The sequence below is a fragment of the Myotis daubentonii genome, chromosome 13, assembly GCF_963259705.1.
Source record: "Myotis daubentonii chromosome 13, mMyoDau2.1, whole genome shotgun sequence".
NCBI classification, from domain to species: Eukaryota; Metazoa; Chordata; class Mammalia; order Chiroptera; family Vespertilionidae; genus Myotis; species Myotis daubentonii.
In genome coordinates, this window is record NC_081852.1 from 62,743,646 (window position 1) to 62,763,311 (window position 19,666).

The 19,666-nt window shown below is 49.4% G+C and overlaps 1 protein-coding gene across 2 annotated transcripts; it reads right to left on the reverse strand.

Annotated features, from left to right (window-relative positions):
* Positions 1–758: 758 nt before the first annotated feature.
* ABRAXAS2 (abraxas 2, BRISC complex subunit) lies at positions 759–19,424 on the reverse strand. Of its 2 annotated transcripts, none has more exons than XM_059661770.1 (9): positions 19,290–19,424; positions 16,660–16,750; positions 12,100–12,136; positions 9,658–9,724; positions 6,952–7,142; positions 6,025–6,144; positions 5,247–5,331; positions 3,481–3,595; positions 759–2,829 (listed from the first exon to the last, which is right to left on the reverse strand). In XM_059661770.1, exons 1-9 carry the CDS (start codon positions 19,386–19,388, stop codon positions 2,363–2,365), a joined length of 1,272 nt encoding a protein of 423 aa, XP_059517753.1. In that variant the 5' UTR covers positions 19,389–19,424; the 3' UTR covers positions 759–2,362. The 2 variants fall into 2 exon arrangements, with proteins under 2 accessions (XP_059517753.1, XP_059517754.1); XM_059661771.1 differs by lacking the exon at positions 19,290–19,424 and adding an exon at positions 18,796–18,922.
* Positions 19,425–19,666: the final 242 nt, after the last annotated feature.

A 19,666-nucleotide genomic window follows, 5' to 3' on the forward strand; every position in this document is an offset into this window, starting at 1 on the left:
AGTAGCTGTGAATCTAAAATCCACAGGCTGGATGTTACAGAGGCTGAGCAGGCAGAAATGTGGTGTTCAACCAACACAGAATTACTCTGTGGGATTTTAAAATGTACAGCCTCAGGGTCTGACAGTGTTTGGGGGTGAGATTTCGTTTTTGTTTTGATCCTTCCCTGAAAAAGTCACTTCCAACCTGAGTAAGCACCTCCAGGCTCCGAGGCCAGGGGCCCCAGCGTTCTCTCCCCCGGTGCTGGAGACGGAGCGCAGCGTCTCACCCGGCTCCATCCACAGCCTAGGGCCCTGCTGACAGCGCTGCCACCGTGGACTTGGGAGCCCTCATCCGCGGGACCGGCTCCCGGAGGACCCCGTCCACACAGGCAGCAGATGCCCATCCCAAGGCAACCGGGATTCGGAGGCTCCCGCGGACAGCGCTACGTCTGCCGCCTCTCCATCGTCAGGCGATCCAGGCCGAGTCTCTTCAGTGCTCACCTGGAAGGTGCCTTTGGGATTCCACTTTATTCTCCGTGGGCGCCCAGTGCTCCTGCTACTTGATACTCAACACATTCTCCTCGAAATCAACAGAAATACTGAAGTAGGTTGTGTTCTTGGATTTCCCTGAAACCAGCCTCACACAAACACAAAAAACAACCCATGTGGAGACGAGCTTTCCTGCCCTTTAAAAACGGTACTGTCTCCTAAGAACTGCCAGAATGGGTAAACTGAGGCAAGACCGTGTGGGTGCGAGACAGACGTTAAGATAGTGGTGCCAGGATTAAATGAGCTTTTATTGTCACATTTAACTGCTGGTCAGTGTACACCGTAGCTCTCAGTATGGCATAAAATAAAATGTATTTCTGAAGGTCAAACATGAACAGAGAGATGGCAATGGCACTTACAGAATTAACTTAGGTTCACCTGGGGCTGGGCCACGGTGGGGAGCTGATAAACCGAACACGCCTGCGAGGTTCCCATCACACGGGAGGTTTGAGGCCAACGCTTGGAGGGCAGGACCAGGCCCACAAAGAGGACATGAACAGAGGGCGGGCTCCACGTCTCCCTCAGTCCGCACTGTCTCACTGGGCACTGGGGCCGGAGCCGGAGCCTGGGAGTCAGCTCCCTCCAGACAATGGAACTACTTTCCAACACCGGGACTTTAAGCCTCCGGACACGATGCCCTCCTTCCTCCTCCAGGCTTTAGTCCAAAGCAAAGGCAGTTACATTCGGAAGCAGCAACTCCTTGGCTGACCTTCTCACGGACGGAGGGTCTGGTCACTCCCAGGCCAGGAGCCTGACAGGCTCAGGATGTCTTCCGTGGTTTCACACATTCTGGGCCAAACTAGGAAACAAGCAGTAATTAAATAAAAACACAGGAGCATCCTGACAGGAAGTCCAACATTCACAATTATCCTCCAAATGGCAGCTTAAAAAAAAAATATGGTTATTCAGACTTAAAATAAATCTTTATTCACCACGATTCTCAAACAGCTTATTAAACGTCTTCTCTCCACAAATAAAGCTGACACTGAGATTTGTCAGGCGGGCTAGAGGAGGCATGGCCGTCTGGGCGACGGCTGACCCCGCGTCCGGATCCTGTCCGTCACAAAGCTCAGCTCGGGGACGGCGCTCCCTTCTGTGGCCACTGCTCGTGTCCTCCATCTAAGACTCCAGAACAGAGACCGTAACGGTGGCCAGTGCCACACAGCAGTGACTGTCATTCCACCAAAGAAAATGGGAGTTTCTTTTGTGACATACTTGTTTGGATGGTTACTTACTGGTGATTAGTACTTCTATGTGTTCTTAAAGGCAACCCTTTTAAGTGACCATACGTACCGGGCTAGTGGAAAACAGTTAAACTAAGCCCTCTCTCTGACCTTGCAGTCATGCAGACAAGAGGAGGTACAGCCGGCCTGTTCCAATCGGGCTTCTGGGAATTATCACAATTTCTCTTCTGGCAAAGATGACCTTGGCTCATCACAGAAAGAGGCTTCTACCAAGGCTGCCGCTAACGCACTTCCCTTTGGAGCGTGAACCTCAAGGCATGAGAGTGCAGGAGGTAAGTTGTGATTTACAGAACATTTATTGACTAATTGTGCTTAGTCTCTGATTTCCAATTTATTTTAAAGAACAGAAACTGTTGACAAGTTTCTCTGCCTGAACTGACCAGTATATCCATGAATCGCACCAGAAGTAGGGCAACTTGATTATCTTAATGATTCTGTCATGACACCTGCCCCCGGCACCCGGGTGAGGCCCTGCCAGTTCCGTGCCCAGGATTCTCTCGGGAGCCCGGTTCTCCCACCCGGTTAGTCCTCACGAAACTCTCTCAATCGTGATTAAGAAAGCAGTGCTGAGTGGAGCTCCTCCTGGGGAGTTAAATCTGGGAGGTCTGAGCGTTCCTGGAGCCCCCGTCGGGATGTGTCGTGGGCCGAGAATCCCTTGAGTGTGAGTATTCGCTGCTGGAGGGCTCTGTCGGGTCAATCAGGTTTTCATAATCACTGTCGTCCGACCCCTCCGCGCTGTCCCCCGTGGCTCTCTGGGAAGGCAGGCCCGCCCCACCTCCGGGGTACTTCAGTCCAGCACTGTTGGGCGCAAAGCTGGAGGAACCCACAGCTTGAGGTCGAGGCATAAAGACACTTGTTTCCGCGCGAGAATGGCTCAAAGTACTTTCTTGATTGTTTGGGTGAAAATCGGAATAAGGGGGTGGGGGGTCAGAGGCCTCGGCATCTGCCAGTGTAGTTCCGCCGTCAGCTGCGAACCCGGCGTACGGCATCCGAGGGCTGAGCGCCGGCTCCAGGCTCTCGGGCGGCCCCTGTCTGCTGACCACCGCCTGCTGCAGCCCTGTGGGAAGAGAAGACATGGTCACTGTCTGTACCTCCCCAGCCTCGCATCCCCGTGCATGACACGGTCAACCTGCAAGTTCTGGAAAACAGCAACAAAGCAGGAAACTGGTTATCACTATTAGTTGCTTTATGTTTGAATAGTGCTTTAGAGTTTACAAAACATCTTTCTACACGTGAATTCATTGAAACTTCAAAAACAGCTCACTGAGGTACCGTCATCATTAACATTATTGTTCCCATGACCTAGGCCCGTGGTCGGCAAACTGCGGCTTGTAAGCCACATATGGCTCTTTGGCCCCTTGAGTGTGGCTCTTCCACAAAATACCACGTGCAGGCGCGCACGTACACTGTGATTGAAACTTCGTGGCCCATGCGCAGAAGTCGGTATTTTGTGGAAGAGCCACACTCAAGAGGCCAAAGAGCCGCATGTGGCTCGCAAGCCACAGTTTGCCGACCACTAAGTCCTAGGCAGAGCACACTGAGTTCAACAGCACGTCCCTTCTGAAAAAGCTCAAAGGAAAGTGGACTCCACTCCCCTCAGCCTACCTCAGGGCTTAGAGTAGAAGGACTTCTGTAATTTATTGTACATCTGATGTTTAAAACCAGACACTTCCTTGATACCAATTAGTAAAATTAATAGGAAACTCACTTCTTTCTTGTTCCTTTTCGTTTTTCCTCTGAGTGATTTGTCGTCTTAATTTATTCACTTCGGCCTCACAAGATTCAACTACTCGCTCACTCTTCTCTACATCTGCACACACTGCCTGAGGGGAACGGCAACAGAACAGTTAGCGTGAACCTGGCCAACACAGCAGTCATGCCAGGCCGGGGGGAGCCAGGCGTTGTCCCCACGGTCCGGGGGGCCAGTACTTATTCACGGATTTGCTTTCTTAATTTTGTTGAGATGGTTATGCTATTTAGCTTATAAATTCTTGAAACATAAGAGTAAGCTGGGAAAGATCTATGTTTTCTCTGGATTATTCATTTCTATTGAACTGAAAAGAGAATTTTTGATACCAGTCTAGCATACAAAGGATGAACAAAAGACAGGAATGAGATGCTTTCAATTTTTATTTGTAAGCAATAATCACAAATCAGACAACATAAAAAAGATTGATTTAATAGAAACTATTCATAATTAGGGAGAGCTGAAAAAGGAAATAGGTTTCAGTTAAGACTTAAGATAACATTTGAGGTCCATCTGTGTAATTAAACATTCACACCAGGGCTTGATGGGATGCTGGTGTGTTCAGAGAGGCCTTCTACAGCCGGCAATGAGATGTGTGCCAGCCACTCTGAAGTCCCTTGACAGAGCTGAGAGTCTGAAAACAGCCTGGCCCAGCTGGTATGGCTCAGTGGTTGAGCATCGACCTATGAACCAGGAGGTCATGGTTTGATTGCTGGTCAGGGCACATGCCTGGGAGGTAGAGGCAGCTGATCAATGATTCTCTCTCATCACTGATGTTTCTATTTCTCTCCATCTCCTTTCTTCTCTAAAATCAATAAAAACATATTTTAAAAACAAATAAATAAAAACAGCCTGTTCATGAATTCAGGACAAAAAACTGGTTTTCACTGCACGTTCTCTCCACCGCAGAAATACTAGGAGCGCTGGACAGTAGGCCGGTGGCCAGAGCCTGACTGAGGCCCCCTGCTGCTAGTGCCTGGCCCTAACTGGGACACCAACACTGGAAGCCGCCTGGGACGCCTTCCTGTTTTGGGCCAGGCCGGCCTCGGCTGCTTCCTCTCTCTCTGGGGCTGCCTTCACTCTCCCTCCATCCTGGGCCTCCTTCCCCAGAGCGAGGCGAGGTGTCTCCAGCTCCACCTCCTTCCTCCATGTCCTCAAAGCTCTTTTGTTCTTAGAGTTTTAGAGAAAGTTACTCCTCAGAACGCGTCGGAGGAGATGGAAAGAACATGGGAAAGGGCTGTTGGCACCTGGCTCAGTAGTTGGCTGGTAGGAGCTGTTTCCGTAAGTGTTGGTTGCATGAATACTAGGAATGAACAGGCTCCACGGGGATCCTCCCACTCGATGGAGGCGCTGGGGCCAAGGGTGTGGATGAGAGGGGAGGAGGCAGGGCTGTTTGGTGCGGTCTCTACACAGCGTCCAGCTGATGAGACAGCTGTGCTCTCAGCAAGCCTGCCTTAAGCTCGGACACGCATCCCTAGAAGACGCGCTGTTACAGGTGGGTCACAGTTCTGAACGCAGCAGCGTGCCGCCGTGCCCAGGGCCCCTGCAAGCCACGCGGAGGTGGCCTCCCAGCTGGCATGGCAGCCTCTCCCCTCTGATGCTACTGCAGGAAATACACGCTGACTTGTGGACCACGACTCACTTCTCCGGCGGAAGATTAAAAGTTAAAGTAAAATTAAGAGCATTCGGGCAAGACAAGTAAGACTAAAACGAGAAGTAACAGTTACCTGCACCTTCTCCTGCAGCGCGTTGTAAACCTGATAGATGGCCCTGATGTCCTTCATGACTCCATCCTTGTCAAAGAAGTCAGTGCTAGAGGACAGGCAGGAAAGATGTCACGGAAAGGACAGCCGCCATGAACCTGAAAGGCACTCTCCTGCCTTCTACCTTCATCTGGTCTTAAACGTGAGCTCCCAGGTGACAGTGTCTCAGCCACAGTGTCACACTACTAGGCTTCCAGAAGAGAAATAAAAAGGAACCCACGTGACTAAGACCATTTAAAAAATAATATGACCACAGCTTAGGATCTCAGAAATACACATACTCTAGCCACACTTTTATATCAATTACAGAAACATCTGTGGCAACTGATTTTAAAAAAAAGTAGTGGTGCCAAAACCGGTTTGGCTCAGTGGCTAGAGCGTCGGCCTGCGGACTGAGGGGTCCCAGGTTCGATTCCGGTCAAGGGCATGTACCTGGGTTGCGGGCACATCCCCAGTGGGAGATGTGCAGGAGGCGGCTGAATGATGTTTCTCTCCCATCAATGTTTCTAACTCTCTATCTCCCTTCCTCTCTGAGAAAAATCAATAAAATATATTTAAAAAAAAAAAAGTAGTGGTAAAAGTGAACTATCTTTTCAGTAAGAATAAAATTTTGATATATAGGGTGACGGTCTACGGAATTGCATCACTGCATGTTTCACTTTCAACCTGACTTCACATTTCCCCGCAAACCTTTACATCTTCACAAAAGAAAGGAAGCCCGTTCACTGGACCGGGCCCTCACCCGTGCTCTTTGATGACTTTGGCGTAACTCTGAGACGTGTTTGGCACTGAAGACACTTTATACTCTTGCTGGCTGGTGTTGCCCAGGTTGGGAATAGCAAGGGAGATCCTTTGATTGTACCTGAGGGAAGATTCGAGAGCGAGCATGTTCAAGGCCTGTTCGGGCTGAAGAACGGGCCATGGCAACAGGAATCGGAGCCGCACACTGGGGACTCCCAGGCCTCACCAGCACCGGCTTCCACGACAACCTGAGATGCACGGATTAGGGGTGGGTCCTTCCCTTAAAGTGGAAACGACTGCAAAGTCCTTGAGGGCAGAGGTCACGTCTTAGATATCTGCATCCCACAGTGACGGACAGGCCCAGAAACACTGCTGAGGAATCCCTGCAACCTTCAATGGCCCCCTCACCATGCTTCTCCCCGACGCCGATTCAGTGTATCCCACTGCAGGCGAGTCCAGAGAAGCCTTTCTGCGCTCACAGCAGACCCATGGCCGTGGGGCCATCTTTTCTTTCTTTCTTTTTTTTTAAGACGTTCACAATGCAAAACCCTCATTAGCCAGTAGGTGGATCAATTTTACAGTTCTGTCTGAAATGTATGCTTTACCATTAAAATCAGACTTCCAGAGCAAAAAAACTGTATTTCTACATAATGGATTATGGAGAAGCAAATGATGATTTCCAGCGGTTTATTCCTATAAGCACTTATGCATAATTAATACATCTTGCTAATGCTTTTTGATTCAAAAACAATTTTAATTTATGCAACTGACAGAAAAATACCCTCTCTAACTACAAAGAAAACTCACTAGAAGAGAATTAAAAAGCTTTTCTTTACAGATGCTATGAAATGCACATTTCAAAGTCACGGATCTCCATGGCCCGTGCCGACATCTGTCCTGGTGACGTGAGGTGGGGATGCGGCCTTACCTGCGGTTCGGTCTGAAGAGGACGTACTCCAGAGCGTGCGTGGAACTGTTGGCCGTGGAGATGAAGCTGAAGAGGAGGAAGACGAGGTCGGGCACCCCGAGGATGCGGGTGAGCTGCTTGTGGAGGACCTGCTCCCTGTACGACATCTGCTGCTGCGTGTTCCGCCGGAATCGGTACCATCCGATCACTTTCTGCAGTAGAAACAGAAGGAAAGGGTTGAAAGCTGCATGAAATCTCACATTTAGGTCTGAAGGTATCCACACAGACACCTGCACACAGATGTTCAAAGCAGCTCGACGTGCAATCGCTCAAAGCTGAGCCGACCCACTGCCATCAGCAGGTGAGCGAGCCGTGGGGCAGCCACACACTGGACACCTGCTCAGCAACAAGCCACCGACTGCGCAGACAACACCGACACGTTCCCCAGGAGTCCTGCTGGTGCAAGCAGCCAGACCACAGTGATGATGACAATAAAAGCCTACGCTACAGGACTCCAGTCCTGTAAAACCCCAGAACATGACAACTAATCTCTAGCGACACGGAGCAGCCCCAGCAGCTCAGGGGCTGCCTAGGGAGGGGAAGAAGGGATTGGAAAAGGGCCCGGGAGGTCTGGAGTGACAGACGTGGTTTCATAGGTGTACACACAGATCAAGACCTACCACAGTGTACACCATACATGTATGCAGTTGATTGTACGCAATTATAACTCAATGCAATGCCTTTGAAAGTTTAGCTTTGTCAGCTCTATCGGCTGCCTACGGGAAGTAAACTGGCATGTTCTGCGGAAGAGTAGTTCCCCCAATGCGCGAGGCGGGACATCCGGCAGATAGGTGACCTATCAGGCCCTGGGAGCCGCTCCAATGCTCCGGGCCCACCCAAACCTGCAGTCAGAACCTCACAGGCCAGTTCCTGAGTTTCTCCTTGTGCTACTCAAGTTTGAAAATCTCTGCTGTCGAGACAATTTAACTCTTCATTAGAAAAATACTCTGCATGTAGCTTCTTTCTTTGAATAAACTGGGTGAAATCCTGTTTAAGATGTAAGGTAACTTAAAATTGTCATATTAAAGTAACAGTAAGTCTAGATTTGGTTTTGGTGCTTTCACGTAAGGAAGCGAACCAAGCTTCGCTGAGCCCCTGTGCCAGGCCCCAGCTAACAATGTTACAGATGTTTTAATGAATGATCACAGCCACCCTGGGAGGCGAGTAATGCTGTCTCCACTGAGCTCAGCCCACGGCAAGGAGCTCCAGGGAACAGCACCGGCCCTCAGTGGTACGACTGTGCACAAAGCATGGCTTCAGATTATACTAAAGCAATTAATTCTGACATTCTTTAAATAAAAAGAAAACCCAAACGTTTCTGAAGCATAAATCTCATAGAGATGTTTTGTCCAAATCACAGAGCTAATGAGTGAAAGCCAAGATCTGCACAACATTAACTTGAAAATCCCCATCAGTCACACAATGGTGGTCATAAAAAAGTGAAAGCAGCTTTCCTTTAAAAAATAAGTGGCTAAGAAAAACTATCAACTGGCCAGAGTCCTAAGCAGGAATCAGACCGCAACCTTTTGGTGCAGGGACAACGCTCTAACTAACCGAGCCCTCCCCTGGCCAGGTCTGGGTCACATTGTTTCAATTTGCGTTTCCTGATACAGGTTAAACATCTTTTCATTTCTTTCTTGGCCATTTGTGGATTTCTTTTTTCTTTTGTGAATTTCCTCTTAATAATCTTTACTCATTTCTTTCACTTTAAATTTTGTCATCTGTTAAAAAAAACAAAAACCTTCCTGGAGCCTTTAATACGGAGTGACCTCGAGAAAGCTGTGCTCCAGTAAGAATTTCACGGGACAAATCTTAGGTGTCGACAGGATAAAGACTCATGATCTGCACTATGAAAACCGACGGGACGAGGAGGGAAGGCGTGGCTGAGAGGAAGCCGGACTGGGAGAGCCGGACTGGGAATGCGTGCTCTTGGGCAAGTCACTGGGAAGGGAGAGCGGGCCCAGGAGGCCCGGGGCGGTCCGACTCCCTCTCCCAGGTGGGCGGCCGACACTGAGCACCTGCTGAGCCTGTCATCACTCCCAGAGCACCATCCTTTCCTCTGACCTGTCTGGCCCTCTCCCCTTTCCCTCCCCACCACAGAGGCCCTGAGACCGGACTCCTGATGCTCTTCTGCAGACACCGAGGGACCCGGTCCCACGGCCAGGGCTCACCCACAGGCAATCCTCCAGAGGCTTTACTGCAACATGTTTCTACGCAACGGCAGTCTGCTTTCTGTTTAACACACTGAAAACTGTTATTGGTACTTTTTCCTGAGCGAGGGTGTAATCTATTTTTCTGGAATTTATATACCAAGGTAAAAATCATAAAATTAATGCATGTGTATTAAATATTTACAGTCTTTTTTCATCACAAAGTAGAAAAATCCACCTCGACTCAACTATTATTAATTTTTGGATTATAGTTCATTTCTTCTTCTTCTAATTTTTACATAAAAGAGTCATATTATAAACACCTAAACTTTTTTCTAGTGATATATTGTAAACATTGCCTCACATCTGTAATTTACCTGTAAAATTTACTCAAGGTAACAGAACTCGTCTATACTGACAGCAATGCATTGCTCATTTACATTTCTTTCTGTTTTAAGCGCGGGTGATGAGATAAGGAGTGATTTCCAAGTCGGAATGGGCAACAAATGTAGCCTACCTTTCTCCGGTCTTTAAGAATCCTGTCCAAACTCTCTTCGTTAACTTTGCTTGCGTAGTCATAAAAACTGTTTTTTTCAAAAGAGAAAACAATATTGTATTAAAATCACATGGTACTGTGACATGGATATGATTAGCTACATGCGTCTATGGATCATCTAGCCCAATTCTGTGCTGATAGAGATAGAATTGCCGTCACTAGGTATAGAAAGAGAAATCAATCTAAATGTTTTCCTGACAGGAGGTATCTCTGGCATCACAGAATACTCAAGACACTGTCACCCCCAAAGGGCATCACTTCCCCAGTGGGAGGTGGACAGCAGCTAAGTATAAACACGTGGGCTGCGACAGCTTTTCCCTGTTTCTAAGACTCGCTTACTTACAAAAACAAAAGAATGCAGAAGCTCTTTTCTGAGAAAGGAGGAGGGAAGTGAGCACTTGCTGAATGCCTCACCAGAAACCCCACCGCATGCTTCCTCGTGTTATTTTGTTCCATTCTTGCCTCAGTGATGGGAGGTGTTAGTTTAGCCCGACAAGTCAGCAAGCTTGACTCCTTCTTGTGGCTGCAGATACCGAAGACAAGTGGCTTGCCCCACATCCTGGCGCTGGGAGCGGAGGAGCTGGGATTTGAAGGCAGGTCTGGCTAACTTCAAACAGAATGCACCCACCCCTAAAGCAGACCCGCCTGCCCAGGGCCCTGTGCTGAGCAGCCACGCACCATGATGTGTGGCTTTCCTACCACGATCTGATCGGTCGGGTTTTAGGAATGCCGCCCTTCCCCCCTCCTCCCACCACAAGCCCAGGCCTTATAAGGCAGGAAGGAGTCCAAGGTACAGTGAGTCAGGAGGCTCCGCTCTGGCTCAGGCCGGCTTCTCACCGAGTGACCTTGAGCACGTCACCAACCCACTATGCCCCTCATTCCCCTTTTTGCAAAGCAGAGTCTGGCGTAGACAGGTGATGTCTAAGGTTGCTTTCAGCTCTAAGAATTCTGAGTCTATGATCGGAGCTGAGTCTTTGCCGACAATGCTTTGAGGAATTCCTCAGAAGGGCAAGGCCGGGCATGCCTAGCACAGCTCTGGATAGTGAGGGCCACATGGGCACTTTCACGGACCAGACACAGGCACTGCGTGGGCGCGGCCTCAATCATCTGGTTTGCTCTGAGATTCTTCTCAAATGAACCGCTAGTTGCGCATCTTGCTGCCACTCCTCCCTCGGTTCTGTGTAAATCCAGACAGATGAACAACTGGGCTCCTTCGAGACCTCATCCTCAGGTAGCCATCGTGCATGAAGACAGAACTCTGAAATAGTGAGGGTAGGGGTGTGTGTGTGTGTGTGTGGGTGTGTGTGTGTGTGTGTGTGTGTGTGACACAATACACTCCTCAGGGGCTGGAGTGCGGGCCGGTGCCTGCCAGCTGAGAATGAGCGGGGTCGGAGGAGGCTGCAGGGAACACACGGCAGGACAGCAGCTGCAAGGAGCTGGCAGGTGTTTGGAGAAGAAAGTGCTGCCCTGGCTGGTTGGCTCAGTAGACAGAGCTTCGGACTGAGGGGTCCCAGGTTTGATTCCAGTCAAGGGCACATCCTGGGTTGCAGGCTCAATCTTAGTAGAGGGGGCAGCCAATCAATGATTCTCTCTCATCATTGATGTGTCTCTCTCTCCCTTCCTCTCTGAAGTCAATATTATATGTACATTTTTTTAAGAAGGAAGTGCTGACCAGGAAGCCCGCACTGAACAGTGGGAGCAGCACTGCCTGCTTCCGGGAAGGCCGAGGACAGGCCTGGGGAATTTTAAGAAACGGAGATATCCTCCTCAGACAGCCTCAGCAGGAGGGTCTGGGGCTCAGGAAGGAGGCAGAGGCCTGGGTGGGGTTTGGGGAGCTGAAGGCGGGTGTGGAAATACTGGCCGTTTTCTCCCTCCCCTTCCCCCTCTCCTCCCCTCACCCCTCCTTCTCTCGTATCTCTGTCATTTGCTATCTCCCTTCTGAACGTCTCCTCCCATTTTTTTCTCTTTCCGTTGATCATAATATGCAGCTGGTGGATATCAACTTAAATAAACACCGAAAGGAAGTCTTATGTTTTCTCTGGCTACTGAACAGTTTTTATTCCTCTTAAAAACACCTTTCAACCACTGCACCTTAGGGGGTCCCAAAGAGCTTCCTTCCCTGTTGAAGAGCCTCGGGGGAGGCTGGTGGGAAGCGTCCATTCTCAATCTCCGAGGCCAGGCTTGGCACTTGGCACAAGGACAGGCAGTAAGCAAGGTCTCCCCCTCTCCTCCCCTGACCTAACAGTGCCACACACGCTGGCATCAACAAATAGGTGAACTTGGAGGCCCTCAGTCATACTTGGGACTTGCTAGCCATTATCAGCTATAGGCATACACTCACTCGTTTTTAATCAAGTCATCTTTTAGTAAGAGCTAAAAGCTACCAAGAAGGGTGTGGCTTACCTAAAAAGCTTTGAACAAGGCTGATGGTTATGGATTTCTGTAATCAGAAAGAGAAAATACATCTTGGTTAATCATATAAAATAGCCCAGAAAATACACACACACACACACACACACACACACACACACACACACACACATAGTAGTTGTTGAAAATCTCAGACAATAAAAAGAGGGTTCCACCTGGCCAGACGGCTCAGTTGGCTGAACTCTGTCCTGTGCACCGAAAAGGTGGTGGATTCGATTCCCGGTCAGGGCACATACCTAGGTTGCAGGTTTGATCCCCTGTCAGAGAGGCAACCAATCAATGTTTCTCTCTCTTCCCTTCCTCTCTAAAATCAATGGAAAAATGTTCTTGGGTGAGGACTAAAATAATAATATAAATGAGTGAGAGAATTTTCCTCGTTCCAACAGGTGCAGTGTGCACACGGGGAAGCACTGTATCTCCTCAGCATTTCCACTCAGAGACACCTTCTCAGAACCACGTGCACGGAGAACAGCAGCCGTTCCCATCTGTCTGCGTGATGCGCACGCACCTGAGAGCTCGCACTCAGCAGCGGGCAGCCAGGCCCTTACTCGGTCTTACCTGGGTACAGCACAGGGGGCAGGAGCCACCGACTGGGTAAGAGCTGTGAGCACAGCCTGGGGAGAGGGCCTGCGCCACTGCCCATCAATGACCTGCTAGCTCACAACAACGTGGGCCTGTGTGGGCCTGTGTTCGGAAGGGAAGGGAGGAAACTCTGGAAGTCTCTTAACCCTTCCAAAGATGGCCAGCCCCAAGGGAAACCGCTATTTACCAGGCAGATTGAAAAGAGGGCGGTGACTAACCAGAGGGAACAACTTCCTCCAGCTCATCAGGGGGCTCGGGTCTGGTTTGCTTTATGAGACATGAGGCCAATTAGCATTCCATTCTGCTAATAGCGTTCTCCTTACAGCGACTCTTTACCTTCAGTGTCACAGCCCAGACTTACAGGCTGCAATTTTCACTCAATTAAAAGGGAACCACAACCCTCAACGACTTGGCTATTAACCCTGTCCTGGTCCGGCTGCCAAAACACATGCGCAGACAAAACACATGCGCAGACGCAATGCTCCCTCGGGGGAGAGGAGCTCATTTGCTCAGCCGGCTGTGTACAGCGATACAAGTAAGAAACCTCATCCAGAAACGTGTCCTCTTTTATCGCCAAAATGATACCGTGTACCTTCCCAAGGTATTTCAGAGATACTTTTAGTAATTAGGATATGAAACATCTGTAGCAAAAACGTTACCTCAGGGAGAAGGGGAAAAAAACACACATCTTCTACTTGACAGGAAAGAATATTTTGTTTTAGAAAATCCCTAGAGTGAACGCTGAGCTCCGAGTCCACGCCTGTCACCAGTCCTCCCAGCGGACGTCTTTCACAATTTGCAGCCTGGGTCAGAAGCACACTGAAGACATGCTCTAGACGCCGCGCGGCATTTCCTCAAGAAGTGAAATACAGCTTTCCCGGGGAAGACTTTTTGCAACACCTAGCCAAGCACGGCGCGGAGAAGCGGGAGGTGGTCTCCAGCAGGCGAAGCTGCCCATCGGGACGGAGTAGGTGGGCACATTAGCTGGGGGCAGACCTTTGGCAGGGCAGCCTCACTGGGACCCTAGACTTCCCTACGCCGCCAGCGCACCCACATGGCAGATTCCTCGTCATGTGTGTACGGCGTCTCGGCACACACGTCCCCACAATCCCCCCGGGAGGTGCTGCTCTTCTTGCTGGTCTTCCTGTCTCTCCCCCGCATCTCCCACTTTCCTCTCCATTCTTCCCGGTGACTGCCAGGACACCAGCTCACTAACTCGGGGCGCTCTGCTGCTGTCTGGGATGGCTCTGCTTCAAGTGAGTTGGCACAGCTTAAAATGAATATGTATTCAAGACAAGACAGGCACTTCGTGTGCAAAATTTATATGTATTCTATATAAAGTCCCCTTATTGTATAGAGTCAGGTAAAGGTGTCTGTGCATGAATTCACACATTTTCAACAAATAATGTATTTGGCCAATTTATTTTACTTAAAGGATCTAATTCTGGAGGTTAAGTTATGCCAGGACAGGTCTTCACACTATTGCTGTGGAAACTACTTCGCTTCATGTCAGTCCAGGTTTTCCACTAGAGGCCCGGTGCACAAAATTCATGCACTCGGTTGGGGGGATCCCTCAGCCCGGCCTGTGCCCTCTCACAGTCCAGGAGCTGTCAGTTGGACAACTTTAGCGCTGCTGCGGAGGGGGAGAGGCTCCCGCCACCACCGCTGCACTCACCAGCCATGAGCCCGGCTTTTGGCTGAACGGCGCTCCCCCTGTGGGAGCACACTGGCCACCAGGGGGCAGCTCCTGCATTGAGCGTCTGCTCCCTGGTGGTCAATGCACATCATAGCAACCAGTCCTTCCGCTGTTCGGTCGATTCGCATATTAGCCTCTTATCATATAGGATATGGATTTTATCCATTCATTTTAAAAGTACAGTTGAGCCGAAACCGGTTTGGCTCAGTGGATAGAGCGTCGGCTTGTGGACTGAAAGGTCCCAGGTTCGATTCCGGTCAAGGGCATGTACCTGGGCTGCGGGCACATCCCCAGTAGGGGATGTGCAGGAGGCAGCTGATCGATGTTTCTCTCTCATCAATGTTTCTAACTCTCTATCTCTCTCCCTTCCTCTCTGTAAAAAATCAATAAAATATATTTAAAAAAATAAAAATAAAAAATAAAAGTACAGTTGACATACAGTATTACATCAGTTTCAGGTTTACAACATAATGATTCAACTTTTATATACTTTACAAGTAGAGTGATCAGAACAAGTTCAGTAACCACCTGTCCCATCCCAGCACAGTTATTACGAGATGAATGAGCCTATTCCCTATGCTGTACGTCACATCCCCACGACTTACTTTCTAACTGGAGGTTTGTTCTTCCGAATCCCCTTTCCCGCCCGCCCCCACCCTCCTCTCTGGCATTCATCATTTTCCTGTGTCTATGAATCTGTTTTTAGTTTTTGTTTGTTTGTATTTGTCTTTCTCTGGCTTTTTCACTTTACATAATACTCTCTAGTCTAGATCCAAAGATTTCACTCTTTTTATGGCTGTGTAATACTCCATTTTACATATGTATATCTCTAAGATCAATTAAAAAAGATAATAACTGATTCAAATAAATAGGTAAATATAAACAGCTGGAATATTAATCAGAAATGCTATTTTTGTCATCAGGCTGGATAAGAGAGCTCTTTCTCATATGGTTTGCTGTCAGTTAACTAAATCTGGCATTTTAACCTTTATCAAATTAATTTTGAAATTCAAGTGCAAACAATAAATAATTGCACAGATGTCCAATGAAACCAAATTCTCCACTACAGGATTTTAAAGAACTAAGCAAAACAAACAAGGACAAAACCTCAATGACAGAACAGCTATACCCGTACACCGCATGTCTTTATTTAGCAGTCGATGCTGTGGAGCAGGTTTTATAGTTTTGGTCCTATCAAACCATAGGAGAGAGTTCAGCCTCTTCCCCCCCAATCCAACCCTACGTCAGTCCTCACCTGGCCCCCCATCCATGTACAGGCTATCAGAACAGACTTGAAATTGGTGACTTGCCCCAATAGGACCTGACCGTCCATCAGAATTTCAAACTCTCACCTGCACACCCACTGCATTTTGGTCACAGACACAGGCCAGGGCCCCTGTGTGTTTTATGCCCTCCTTGCTGTGTTCCTCTGAATGCACACCCTGACCCTGAGTTTGCCTCCTGCATGATGTCTTCCCTGATTTCACCCACTAGCAGTTTCCCCCTCTAATCTATGGGATGGCCTTGGCTCCTTTCTTACAGCACTCATCTTGTGCTGCTGGCACTTCTGTGACTTGCCTCATCCTCCCACACTCCTGGGAGGCAGAAATGCATCTGGATGCTCCTCGCACTGCCCGGCACCTGCCTTACACTTCAGTGAACATTGGCTGCACAGATGAATAAAATGCCTCTTGCTTTTCTCTGGGTGTCAGGATATGCTGTTTGATGATACTGACGTGCAGCTAAAAAAACTGAGTCAGTGCATCTATAAATACTCAGTCTTCCCCAAAAATCTCCCCCGAACTGACAAAGCCTGTACAACTTGCTAAATTCTACAATTTGCTAAATAAGTGTGAACAACTATGCCAGACGCTTCAGAAAGGCCCTGCATAACACAACCTTTATTATAGGGGGTGATGATGACAATGGGGACACCCTAATTTGCAAATCTGAGGTTCTCAGCGGTTTTGGAGAGACTATCAAGTGCAACAGCACACAGAATCCAGTCAAAGTCGGGTCAGGTAGTGGGTAAGGGACAGCGTTACAGAATACCTGCACCTACAGCGAGCCACTGTATCCTTACGCTGACCTATGCAAACACTTCACATCATTTATTAGTGCAAATAATTGGCATTGTAATTACAGTGGCTATCTATGACTTTTCTAATCTTTAGATTAAAATCAGTCAAGGGCCAAAGAACAGACTAACCGTACATATACAGAGGGTGTTTCTGAGGTCGGTATAACTCACTTACCAATGACTTGCAGGAACTCTGTGTTGCTGATTTGGGAGTCACTGATGCTAAAGGTTTCCTCTTGTCTCACCTCTCCCAGCAAAAATCCTTCCTAAAGGTAATAAAGAAAATAGTTGCACACTAAAAGTTAGGACGGTTTTTCCTGGAATTAAGAGAAATTTAGGACATAGTAACTTTTAACAATAATCCAAATAAGCATGGCGTGCAGACCACTATTCCCTAAACCAACAAGTGAGACTGGAGAAATCTGAGATATACCCAATAGCTGATTGCTGAAAAAAGGGTTCCACACAAGATGAAATATATTTCAACCCCTTCAAGTCTTCCCTGTTTCTCTAAAGTAAAAATTAGTAGAGAATTCATCACCTAAATCCTATCAAGTAGCATCACCAGTGTCGGCAGTGGGTGGAGGTGGGTGGGTGGAGGGCATGGGGGATAAAAGCTTGTTTTCTTGAAACAGACTACAGTCATTTCATTGCATTGCATGGAAAACACTGCCACTGAGACAAGGATAAAGACGTTGACACAATGCACAACTAAGTGCTCTTTAGCTGGCGTGGGAAATTAGGGTCTCAGCAAATCTTATCGTTCGCATGCAAGTGCTGCTTTGATAAATGCAGAGGCGGGGCTAGTCTCACCTTTGGAGAACACACACCACCATAACAATTCTGGATTATTCGGCACCTAACCTGCTGTTGGAGTACTTTCTATCCTTTTAAATATTGAAAAAATATTAAAATGGAGCCCTGGCTGGTGTGGCTCAGTGGGTTGGAGCGTTGTCCTGTGCACCAAAGGGATTCTGGGTCAGGGAACATACCGGGTTTGCGGGTTCAATCCCCAGTCGGGATTTGTACAGTCCAACTGCATATGGGAGGCAGCCAATTAATATTTCTCTCTCTCTCCCCCCCCCTTCTCCCTTTCTCTCTAAAAAATAAATGAAAAAGGAATAAAAAATTAAAATAGGAGTATTTCATGATGTGAAAATTATATGAAATTCAAATTTCAGTGTCCATAAAATTTATTGGAAACAGTCACCCTAATTTATCTATTGTCTATAGCTGCTTTCTCTTGCAACAGCAGGGTGGAATAACTGCCACAGACCACATGGCTCCCAACAAGTTCTTTGCCTGGATGAAACAAGAATGTGCTACCAAAGCAAATTCTTGGTTCTTCAACTTTAAAATACATAAAATTGAAACAACTCTATTCCACACATATAACTGTGGCAAGGTTAGGCAAGTATGGTCATATCCAACACAGTTGCAAACTACTGTCATTGGTGAACACTTCTGTTTAGTCTAGCCGCCAGACCTGGCGCGGTGTAGATATTAAGGAGATGTCTCTTGAATTGAATTAGTAACAATCCGGGTAACGTGGCCATCTCACTGCGTTTGTAGAAAGAAGTACCCACTTTTCAACAGGTAGCTGCTGATTCTTACCATAATCTTGTCCTACACATCAGCTGTGACATCGCTAGGCACTCCGCAAATCAGAGTTCATTGCAACCATCTGTAACACGTCCACGGACACTAGGCGTGTCACAAACCACCTACATGCGGGGCTGCAGTACCAAAAGCCTCATGCCATGCAATGAATTGTAGTGTTTCAAGAAAACAAGCTTTTATCCCCCTGCCCGGGGGCATGCGCGGCCTCCGGACAGATCCAGGTCGTGTGTGTTCTTATCATTAACCTCTCCCACCAGCGCTGGAGAGATGAGAGGCACCTTCATTTACGGCCTTTCAACTGACTAATGGGATCGCCTCTCTAGAAGTTGCTATTAATGGAGGCGAAGACTGCTGACATCCAACCAAACCCAGTTCCTTCTGCAGAGTCGCATTCTGCTTTGTAATGACAAGCAAACCGCCCCCCCCCCCGCCCCGCCCCGCCCCGCGCACACACTTATTTACTGACGTTGAACAATGCACTCTTGGCATCTTTTCAAATAGCCCCCCAGTGGGGTGGGCAGACCGAAACATCCTGAACGATTCAAATGATCTAGTTCCACAAAGAACTTCCATTCCGAGGTCAGTGACATGAAAAGACACCCCGGGGAATGAAGGCGCGGGAGGCGCCGGGCCCCGCTCGCTCAGCGCGTCTGCGCTCCCTCCCCGCCGGCCTGTCACTTCCCCATTTCACCGCGGCTCGGTTCCGGGGCTCGGAACACCTGCCAGGAACCCAATTCGCAACTTCCAGGCGAGGAGACCCGCCGCCGAACCCTGCCTTCGCATCCCCCATGTTCCACGGAGGAGGAAGCGCGCGATCTCATCGAACCCGCGTGAGGAGTGACAGCCACGGCTGCCCGGCTCGCTCCCCGTGACCCCCCGAGAGACCAGCCGGACACCCAGGGAGGGGCAGACGCCCGGCTCCCGCGGAGCGACCTCTGACACCGCCGGCGTCCGGCCGGGCCAGCTCCGCCAAACCGGTGAGCGCGGCCTCCGGGCGGCCGGGCGGCGGAAGGCCCTGAGCCAGGGGGCCCAGCCCGGGGGCACAGGAGCCTGGGCAGCAGGACTCGCCCGGGGCGGGAGCGGCCCGGGTCCCCAGCGCCTCGGGCCGGCCCGGGAGCCGGGGGGACGAACCGCAGGTGGTCCCGGCTCGGCCCCAGCGGCCAGGGCGGCGGGCCCGGCACCTACGTGGTCGGCGTTGCTGTTGGCGCTGTGGAAACACACAGCGCTGAAGGTGTAGCCCGAAATGGAAGCCGCCATGATGGAAATCTCCAATTCCCCCATCATGCCCCGCGGAGGGCACGCAGCCTTCCGGCCGGCCCCGCCCCGGGGCATCCTGGGAAATGAAGTCTTCGCGGATGAGGCCGGAGGCCGGAGCGCCCCGGCGGGAGAGGTGACGAGTGCAAGTTTACAGGATCAGAACGAACGACGCCCCCGCACCGTGTCACCCGTGGGTCTCGCGCCCAGCACACCCCAGACATCGCCTCTTCTGCAGAGCCCTTGATGGTTGCGCAAAACAGTTTTTTTTAATTATTTTTGCAAATAGAATGATGAGTGTTCAAGTC

Bases quoted from the DNA above. Each gene is read 5' to 3' on its own strand.
- ABRAXAS2 (XM_059661770.1), bottom strand. From the start codon at position 19,388: ATGATGGGGGAATTGGAGATTTCCATCATGGCGGCTTCCATTTCGGGC. The intron at 12,137-16,659 runs GTAAGTGAGTTA...TTCTGATTACAG, and splicing joins AGAGTTCCTGCAAGTCATTG to AAATCCATAACCATCAGCCT. The intron at 6,145-6,951 runs GTAAGGCCGCAT...ATCTTCCCTCAG, and splicing joins CTCTTCAGACCGAACCGCAG to GTACAATCAAAGGATCTCCC.